Consider the following 10,879-nt stretch of genomic DNA (forward strand, 5'->3'; position numbering starts at 1 on the left):
ATATTGTGATTTTCTTCCACTCACAAACTTCAATGACTTCTTAAACTTCAAGACTGAATTTCCTTTATCAGTGCAATTTGAAAAGAAATAAATTATTTGCAGGTATTATGCTCTTTGATGACTTAATTTCAGAGTATTGGGAAAAAAATTAATTCGCAGATACTTTCCATAGCTTAGAATGGTCCTAATTTATTCTAAAGGGGAAAAATGGTTTCTCTTTAGGTATTCTAAGAACTTGCAAGCATCCAGTCCCTGAAGATGAATTTGTAGGTTTTCAGGGCATGCAGTTTCATGCACAATGAAACTTTTAAAAAATAGAGCTAAATAATAGACCACAAGGCAAGCCATACAGGTAGGTATGAGACCTTCAGACTGGCTATGATTATTTTTCCACACCATATTATTCTTTGTTCCTGCTTATTACTCACTGGATACCTCTTTTATTATCATATTACTATATTACTATTGCAATATGTCTATATAACCTTTCAAAATTGCTTAAACTTTTTTTAAAAATTCAGTCTAATACTGCCTTAGCAAGGTGAGTGTTATTATATGCTTTACTGTTTCTCTGACTTAACTTCATTGCCCCGTTTGGAGTTAGAATTTTTTTGGAATATAACCTATTGCTTCATAAGCCTCTTAAGAGCTCAGGTGCTAACATACTATTCAATTTGGTTTTGGTTTTTCTATTTGTTTTTGGTTTTGGGTCTAAATTTTTGTTTGTCTTATGAATATTTCAAGTAAGTTGTCAGGTACTTCTACGTGGTGGAAGGAGGCTGGTCCTGAAGACGAGTTTATGAGTTTATTTTCTTCCTCAGCTCTAGGACTGGATAATGTGATTGGAAACTTTGAGGTGGGAAAAGAATTTGATGCACTGCTAATCAACACGAAGGCTTCAGATAGCCCTTTTGACTTGTTCTCTGCTGACGAATTTGAGGTAATGAGGACAGGATTGATGATCAAAACATTAATGGAAGTGATGTGGGGAAGGCTGATGATACAGACAGAAAAGGTCTGCTAAGAGTCATTCTGGTGACAGGAATTGGGTGTACAAACACCTCTGCTGTCTTTGCTTCAGCCTAGGTGTTCCATGTTTTCTTTTCTTCAGAATCTTGCTGACCCCAGTGACAGTGCCATAACACCATGAGCAAAAATGCATGTAATATTTTAATGCATATTTTATTAGCCCAAGGTGACAATTACAGATATGTATTTGCAGTGACAAATGGCAACCAAGAATAAACAATTTAATTTTAGTCAATACTTAGAGTTCAGACTGAAAAATGACAGCCTGTTCCCAGAGAAAGGTTAGGTTGCCTTTTCTACATTGCTGTTACAAAATGAAGCAAGCACTCAAGATGGCTAATTTGAGTAAAAGCACAGTTTTTATATTAACATTAAAGCAGTGTTGGTTTTATGGTATGGAAACACCTTCTCATTCAAAAACCTTCTCTGACTAAAAAAGATAGTTGAGAGCAGTTACTTGAATTTTTAGATGTGGTCAGACTGCCTGGAAACAATTCCAGTTCTGTAAAAAGAATAATTTTTAAGTTTAAATCTAAACTTTTTAAGCTAAGTTATTGATCCTTAGCACTTTACACAAGTTTAAATTTTGCCTTGTTTTCAAAAAGTAAATTATGTATGTTAAGTTTTGATTTCAATGTTATTAGGAATATTTAGAAGTGTTTTTATCAGTTCTTTCAAGCTTCAAATGATTATGATCTGGGACAGCAGATATTGCTTTCTGAATTTGTTTTCTCCCATTTTTTAAAGGACACTCTCCAGAAGTTCCTGTATCTAGGTATGTTTTGATTTTCAGCTCAAGTTGAATTCTCATTTGCTACATCAAATGTCTAAATTAATGTTGGGGTTAATAATAAATTTATTTTTACATAAGTAAGTATACATTTGTTTGCAGTAATTAAATATGTTCATTTGAATCTTATATGAGCATTAACATGTCCCAATAAATAGCATTAATATTTGACATTAATAAATATAAACTGGTTTGTAATTGTTTGTAAGTGTGTCCAGGCAGTGTCCGGACTGGATCTGCGCTGCTGCTGTGTTGTGACGTTGAGGTGCCTGGTGCCAGCTATGGCCACGGCTCTGTCATGCTCTAATGAGATTTTGCCTTTCTGAGGAGCTGTCTGGGTCACAACAGCTTTCTTGATGGCTGGTTCCCAAGCCAGTTCACATACTGTGCATCAAATAATTTTCTGTACAGATACATAATATTTTTGGGGTTTGGATCTACTGAATATACAGAAAATCTATGACACTATTGCAGCAGCTGAATGCTATGTTTTTGTTTTTGTTTTTTTTTTTAAACACATGGGTTGCTAAAATAGTTAATTTTTAATAGTTAAATTTTGTGGTAGCTTTGACTATTTCTCTCCAAATGGACTTTCTAAGTTCTAGGAAAATGGTTGGTCCAAGAAATGTGTTCCAAAACTGTTTTTATAGACTGCATAATTGTCATTAATTAAATCAGTGTTTGTATTTATATGCAAATCTCAATTTTGACCATGTTATTTCAGGTGATGATCGGAATATTTCTGAAGTGTATGTGGCTGGAAAGCAAGTGGTTCCTTTTTCAAGCTCTGTATAAATCCATTTCTGTTTGCAAAATACTCTGCTGATCATTCTGCATCTAATTTGGAAAAGATTATTTAAACACAGTGCCTGATCATCAGGAATGACACCTCACTTTTGGATAATGTTAAAAACTTGCATACATTGAAAATTTTGTTAGACCTTTCAAGAATTACTGAGAATTACTACTGAAATTTTCACAGTTCTAGAGGGAATGGCTATATAAATTTCTTTGTAAAAATAGCATTTGTGCATTGATAGGGGATTTGGTAAATACCTTGCTTAAAGAAGGCACCTGCTGCTCTGTTTAATAATAGTATAGGAAGCATTATGTGGAAGAATGAGATGCTGGTTTTCTATAGGAATTTTAAAAAATCTAGTGCTTGTAAATTGATTTTGCAGGTAATGAATATCATGGAAGAATGCAATTTCCATAATATTATTATCAAGTATGGAAAAAATCAGTGTCTTTTTGGAGAATGTAGTTTTCGGTTTTTCCTATGAAGTTTAAAAAAAAAATTACAACATTTTTTTAAGATGAGTTAAGTCAGAAGTGTGTGTTTATAAATAAATAAGGGTCCTCACTTAAGAGTTTAGAATTGTCATTTGTAGTCAGACACACTATTGAATTACCTTGATCTTAGTGATGGCTGAATGAAACTTCTGTTAAATTAGAGGCTGGCACTAAGATATCTCTGCAGGCTACATAAAGGCAAACAAATTAGGAGGGTTTTCTAGACTAGAGGGAGTGCTTCATTTCGTTCATCATCCTGCAGAATCTTCCCAAACTCATTTGCTCCTGACTGTTCAGACAGGATGATAGAAAGATGTCCCTTCTCCTTTCTGTAAGGGAAATGAGTGCATTTAAAAATTTCCAAGAGAAATGGTCTCTTTCTGGCCATTACCACTTTTGACTTGAGGTGAAAATCATCACTGAAAAAAGCAGCTCAGCTTTACTATGCTTTTTATGTTTTTCAATGTGGCATAGTTCCAGTCCTGTACAATTTCAGGATTCCAGGTAAAAAAAAAAATGCCCTTTTTGTTTTTTTTTATTTTTTCAGAAATCTGTGTGACTTCCTACTTCCTTTCCTAAAATGGCTTTTTTTTTTTTTTTAAGATTTGTTTGATGAGGATATTTCTTCTTGTTTCTGTATTATGTTTTTGCAACACAAAGAATGTAAACTTTAATTTCAGTGTCATTAGAGACCAATATTGTATTTTGATACTGTAAACATGTCTTGAATACGGTTTTAAGGCCTACTTCAAACTTCTTTGATTTCACTAAGCCTTGTTTTGCACTTTTATCTCACTGCCTGGGGATATAGGACTTACCTCTGTTCACAAAACAAGGGAGGTCACTGCACCAAAGTTTCACTTGATGTCTACTTCAGAGAGAGTGCTTGGCCAATGCCACTCATAATGTTCTGATTTTAAAAGAATTTTCAGAGCTTATGTATTGTTACGATTATGCCTACATGAGACAGCACAGCGTCAAGGGGAAATGTATCGGCTAATTTGGGCACTGAAAGCAGTACAGTCTGTTCAATGTGGTTTTCTTGCCAAAGCTGAGGGGCTGTACCAAACAGCAGGGAATAACCAGGAGGTCTTGCTGAAATCACCTGGATGCAGCCACTCATTGAGAACTGGCTCAGGTGTCTTCCTGGCTGCTGCACCATGCCAAGGTACAGCCTTCCTACCTGCTCTGTTCCAAGACTTCTAAGGCTTTAGGAGTCCAGATCTAAGGATTAAGATTTACACATTCCATCAGGGTGTCTTCTCAACCATTGTGTTTTTCATGTGTCGCAATCACCTACACAGTAGCACACTTGTTCAGCAAATAACAACCTTCAGCTCTTTAACTTGCTTTCCTGATTCAGGGACATTTTTCTCATTAATTTTGACATGGATTTAATTGACCAAATTTCACATTTCAAAACCAAAGAACTGTGAGACACATGTTTTAATCCTCCCAGTAATGTTTGAAACTATTTTTAGGGAATTTCATGGTTTTCAGCTTTGGCTTTCCTGTGGTGAAGAAAGATCACACAGCCTTGTGTACAATGTATGCTAGTGCCCTACTTCTTTGCCTTCAGAGCTATGAATTAAATCAATGCTTTTATCTTAGTGGTAGCCTTAACTGTCTCTGACTTAATTGTTTTCCCATTATTATTTTGTGGTACTTTTAGAAAAGGATTCAGCATTTCTTAAAATACTTTTGGGAGTAGACAGGTTGCTTATTTGCCATATGAGAACACTTTAGAACTTTAACAAGTTCAGGACTACGCTGCTGGCCCAATTACAAAGGGACTCTCTAGAATAGCTGCTGCCAGTGAGCTTTGTATCTGAATTTTTAATGGGTCATGAGCAGTTTGACTCCTGTTTAATTCAGGGACAAGGTAGGAACTTCTCTTTTGGTTCTAGCTTTTCTAATGTCTAGTATCCAGAAATTTCCCAGACTTAGCAATGGAAAATCAACTTTTTAAGAATCTCAGCTGGTGGAGGAACTCTGTGCTGTCTGCAGCACTCTGCAATGCCCAAGACCAGAAGGAGCAAGGTCCAAGATGGATAGCATTACATTAAATGCTGAGGTTTTAGCAGCAAAGGAAAGAAGTCTGAATTTGATGTTTGAGGAGGCCGGTGGAGGAGTTAATACAAAAAATAAACTGAGGGTCTTTTGACAGCAGCATTTAAATATCTCTGAATGGAGAAAAAATGTGCCACCAGAGAAGCTAAGTGGGGTCATCTGAGGCAGTCCCAAAAGCTTGTTCAGTGGAAGATGGCTTATGCACAAAATTTAAAGGTTTTAGGTCATACAAAGAATGTGTAGTCAGAATTCTCTGAAGTAATTTAGGGAAAATTACTCACTAAGGATCACTAAGAATCCCACTGTGAAGTCTTGGTCCTTGAGACTCTGTGCCTGTCTGTAGTTTGCCAAGATATTTGTTTTGTGGGGGAGGATCAGTGGATTAAAGCAGCGGATACTGCTGAGGCTTGCACATGTACACTATATGCATCTCAAGACTATATATATATATTCTGCTTCCTTGGATAGATGCCCCTACTGCATATGCACTTTGAAGCAGGTCAAGTAATGTGTTCAGATTCTTGGTATCTCTTTTAGACACTGAGTATATTTGGAAGACAGCTGAGCCTCCAGTGCAGTTTTCTCCAAAATAAGCTTAATTCTTATACACCAAATCCACCTTGCAGACTGAACCAAGGTTCAACAAGGGACAATGATTGGGAATTTAGAAGAGCACTATTGTCTCAAACCAAAATGCTAATAGAGACTAGAACTTGAACTACTCCCTGTCTGTTCGCATCTCATCACAGAACTTAGTAGCTGAATACAAATTGAAGCAACTCTCTTCTACCTTCCTACCTTTTCCCCAACACCACCCCCCAGAAAAAAAAAAAAAAAAAAAAAAACCACAAAAAAAAACCACCAAAAAAAAAGCCAAACCTTAAAATGAAACAACTGGACATTAAGGGGATATGAGTATGTGGAAGAAAATAAAGGAATAATTTTCAGTCAGTATGAATTGAAAAATATGACATTATAAATTGATTGATAAAACCTCTGGAAAAATGTACATGCAGCAGATTCCAGATGTCTCTCCCCACAAGTTTTCTTACCAGATGGTACATGAGATCTTTCTTTCTTAATATGTCTTTATGTTCAATGGTAGCACGCCATTCAGACAAAGGGGGGAAAAAGGGTATTTGTGTAGCGCCTGCTTGTTGGGACAATGTGCTTACTGTGTTCTACAGTCAGATGAGCACTTATTAATTATAAATAGAATGCATTTGAATTACTGTTATATGTTTATCTCATTGTGTCACTTTAGGTTTTGAAATACTAATAAGAATTGCTATGCATTATGCAGCATTATTTGAATTATTCATGTGTGGCAAGTGGAGTTCTGCACTTTAAAATGTTGCCTTGGCCTAATGTTCATATTTATGCTGTATTTTTGTGAAATCCTAAGGTTTTGTAGGGGAAAAAAAGTGTATTTTTTCACTGTACTGAAATTTTTAGTAAGTTGGCTTTCTCTTAGGAAAGAGAGCTTTAAAATTACCCTGTCTAAAATTCTGTGCCTGATTAAACACTCATGAATGGAAAAAAATATAATGGTTTTATGAACTTGAATACTAACATTTAATGTAAAAAGAAGTTCAGATAAATAGATTTTTTTTTCAAATATAATTATGATAATGCAATGCAACTTCACAAGAGGCATTACTGTTGAATATCTACAGTTAAATTGAGCAAAAGAGAACATAGTGATTCTTGATTATTCATTTAAAAAGAATACTTAGGCCGAAGTTCTTTCAAAGAATATCCCAATTTTAAAAGGAAAAGATATTAATGTCATTACTCAGACAAGCTATTTAAAAATACTATTTTAAGCATTTGCAGGAACAATCCATAACAGATGATAAGGTGGACATACTTTAAAGTTCTGGATTTTCATTAATAAACTATGCTGCTTTATTTGCAGCCTGGTATGTGTTAGGAATCAACTCACCTGTAAAATGACAGTGTATAGTCACAGAATAAACTAAGCTGGAAGGGATCCTCAAGGATCATTGTATCCAACTCCTGGCCCTACATGGCAACATTCCCAAGGACAGCTAAAAAATTAATTTCAGAAGATATTTGAAAACACTGGTAGCAGAATCCAAAATACTGCAAAGTAGAAAGGAGTTTGAACTGAGGAACTCATAAAAAGATGACAGGTCAGTGAAATTTTAGGTGTGAAATGCTCAGAAAAAAGATACTTTCCTAGGTAATGTTCCATTAGACCATGGATGTCATTCCTTCTAAAAGTTAGGAGCCCCAAAACCTGACTAAGTTCCCAAATAAGTTGCTTACATACTTAATAATAGAAGCCGAAATACCTGCTTATGGGATTATGTATCTCTTCACGACTTCTAGAGCTCGGCTTCAAGATTTAAATCAAAATTATCTGTAATAGCTCCAGAGGAAACAATGTAAGGGCCTGATATGTTTTATCTACACCTTCCCTGTGAGACATTTAGCACTGGCCAGAACAGAGGCTGAATTATTCTGGTCCCAGTGAAGAATTTCTGTTTATGCATGTCCCAGACATCATTCCCTTTCATGTGCGTGGTGATGCAGTGATAACTGAGTTCAGCACAGACAAACAGTCTGGTGTGACTGAAGTGTCTGAATACAAACTGTTTTAAATATCAGATTGTTTAGAAATTAAGCTCATTGCTGAGACCAATAAATACGTTTAAATCACACAATCATCTATCTAGTACTGAACTTCTAGATACTAGGACATTGGCTTAAATCTGTGGGGGTTTTAAGCACTATATGTGCAGCAACTCATGCTTCTCTCAACAGAGAAACTAGCAAATGATGTCTCCTTGGTATAGAAAAGAGTAACAAAATCAACAAACATCATTCTTGGGAAGCCAAAAGGACATCAGCAGCATTAACAACAATCTGTTGTTTGAAGTTAATAGAACTGTTAGTTTATGTGGAAAGTCTAAGCAATGTTTTTGGAAGGCAGTTTCCTGGAAACTTCAGTGGAAATTCTTTATTAGAAAATGCCCAGAATCGGTGTGCTCCAGCTGAAAGGTCCTTTGTGGCTTCTGCAGAGCCAGTCACTTCTGCAGAAGTGAATGCATTAGTCATGCCTAGACCCTCACTTCTTTACCCTGTCATGACTCGTAAGTGTGTATTAGCTTTAATTCTGGTATTGGCTTGTGGCTTCTCATAGACTGAGTCTTAGTTTGAAAATAACTATGGTAAAGAGCAGAGCTGGGAGAAGGATAAGGATAAAGGGCAATCTTACACCAGCCTGCCTAATGCTTCAACACAAAATATTTTTCCCACCAGGTAGATGTTGTTACATTTCAGCAGCTCTTATACTCAATGATTTGGCTTAATGACTTGAGTCAACTAGTAACAATTAAACTCAGTCAAGGCTAGGATATAATCTAGATGTTTTACTGTGATCTGCATTTAAGCCATGAGCAGCTTTCCTTGGCCAAGGGCTCCTTGGCATATTTAGGTACAACAAACTGGAGGTAAGCCTACTGGAGAAGGGGCCAGTTTTGGTGACAACTGAAGGCTGTAAACTGCATCCTGTCTGGCCTTGTGGCTTTGGAGCTGGGTTGTGTACTCCTCTAACAACTTTTAGTGATGAAGCTTTTAGAAAACATTAGCATGTGCTCCTTAACTGAGGATGTTTACATCCCTTGCTTCAAGACAAATTTTCTTTCCCCACAGGAGAGTTCACATCTTGCTGGAGTAAGTTTTTCTGATGCAGATTTGTCTGCTTATCACCTGTCGTGCATAAGCTCTGGTTCATGTGAAAATGCCTAACTGGAGTTAATGTTGTTGAATTTATCCTTCCTTTTGTACTTGTGCAGTTTCAAGGAAGAACTATGTATTAGGATAAATGGTATATGCAATTTCCACTGTTCTGCTTGGTTTTGATCACGCTAAATAGGAAGTCATGTACTGTTGAAACAAAATAAAGAGGCCTTGTATTTACGCCAGCCCTCGTCTCTTTCTGTATTTGACTTTTGAGAAGAGAGAGAAAGCTGACAAGCTGACTAATAAACAATGAAGGCCAAAATACACAGCAACATACCCTGTTCTCTGGGGAACCTGGGCAACCCCCCATCACAGGAATTTGCAAACTCTTGTTCATATGTACAATGTTATTTTAGGGGATCTTTTTTCAGATTCAAAGCTCTTACAGGTTTTGATGTGTCTTTATTACCAGATCTGTTGGCTTCATCAATCAAAGCCAGTGGTTCAGTAGCCACTTTATATTTTTTTTGTGTTGAAGCATACTGAAATGCTTGCTTCTTTTGCTTACCAAAAGAGTCACATCTCCTTTGAAGTGTTTCTTCACTTTCTTACTTTTCAAAGCCTAGGCATAAAAATCTCCCCAGTTTAAGCAGCTCTGAAATTCACCAGAAGTGGATTTTCTTAAAAGAAAAACTGCCACAAGAGGACCACTAATTACACACTGAGGAATTGTATACTGAAATGTTGAGAATTATGTGCAAGCTGTTATCAACCTGTTCAAAATTTTGTGCACAAGAAATAAAGCTGTTCTGTATTTTTATCAACCAGCAGAGAATAGAAAGTGAAAGAAAACTTCTTCATAGACTACTTTCCTTACTAGGAGGCTCCATTTAGGCTTTCAGGATGGGAATTCTGCTACTTGGCACTTTACTTTTGAAAAATACCACTAAGAAATGCTTTCGCAGTATTTTGCTGGAGTACTCTGTTGAGACTTACCTGTTTAAAGTAGTGTGAGCCCCAGATGCAAGCAAAATTCTTATGGTGTAGAGGCTTTCCAAATAAATTTGAAAATTGGAGAGCCTTTGGTATGCTCTCAGTAAATCTCAGTATAGAATTATCTGTTTCACTACAATGAGTTGATGCAGGCACAGTTTGTACAAGAGAAAACAGTTTGCAATCCCCCCAAAAAGCCACTGAATAATCTTGAATACTTCATCAACGTAAATTTATCAGTCTTCTCTCATGACTGTAAAGCAGAAAACAAAAATTCTCTTGGTCTGAGATCAGATACTGGATCATTTATATTTCAGCTTAATAAGTTTGCAGTTCATGACTTAAGAGCATAGTTAAAATGCAAAATGCAGGTTGCTTGCCCTATGCTTGTAATCTGTAATCAGCTGTTTTCCTTTCAAAGCATGTGACTGCATTCTTGCATTATTTTTAATTAAATATGGCCTTCAGGAATGACCTTAAAAATGTGGCATAAAGGCCATGAAATAAAGCTGAAATATGAGCAATGCTTCTTCCTTTCATAATTGGTGTTAGTTGTAACATCTCAAAATATTGAAGTATTTTTCTTCTTAGAAACTGAAAGTATTAAGCAGTAGAACCTTTTTATCTCAGCCCCTGCTTGAACCAATCTCACCTCCAAGCACACTGGTGAAAGTTTACAGCTGTCAGAAACCCAACTTCTCTGATAATTCATATAGGATATCAACTCCAGCTAGCTAAGGGCAGCATTAATACTCACTGTATTCTCTCGATGCTCTAAAAATTATTCCCTGGCCTTTTATTTTAAGAAGGAATCCTCATTGTTGTATTTTTATGACTTGTGAAGCAGCAAACAGATGTGCCACGTGCGATCAGCACTGCCTTGCAGGACACAGCAGCCAGCGATGAGCAATCCTCCCTACCCCAGTCGGGGGTCTGCCTCTGGGCATATCCTGCATTGTTATACAAAATTCACTTGCTTGAGGGGTAACAGGA

The 10,879-nt window shown here is 36.4% G+C and overlaps 1 protein-coding gene across 1 annotated transcript in view; it reads left to right on the forward strand.

The window, feature by feature from the left end:
- GDA (guanine deaminase) overlaps nucleotides 1–9,135 on the forward strand; it is a 30,505-nt gene extending 21,370 nt beyond the window's left edge. Inside the window, exons 12-14 of the mRNA XM_002191485.7 lie at nucleotides 822–940; nucleotides 1,777–1,804; nucleotides 2,544–9,135. Of these exons, the coding sequence (XP_002191521.3) occupies nucleotides 822–940; nucleotides 1,777–1,804; nucleotides 2,544–2,614 (218 nt within the window). The 3' untranslated portion in view covers nucleotides 2,615–9,135. The remainder of the gene's footprint in view (nucleotides 1–821; nucleotides 941–1,776; nucleotides 1,805–2,543) is intronic.
- Nucleotides 9,136–10,879: the final 1,744 nt, after the last annotated feature.

Source organism: Taeniopygia guttata, chromosome Z, assembly GCF_048771995.1.
Source record: "Taeniopygia guttata chromosome Z, bTaeGut7.mat, whole genome shotgun sequence".
Lineage (NCBI taxonomy): Eukaryota > Metazoa > Chordata > Aves > Passeriformes > Estrildidae > Taeniopygia > Taeniopygia guttata.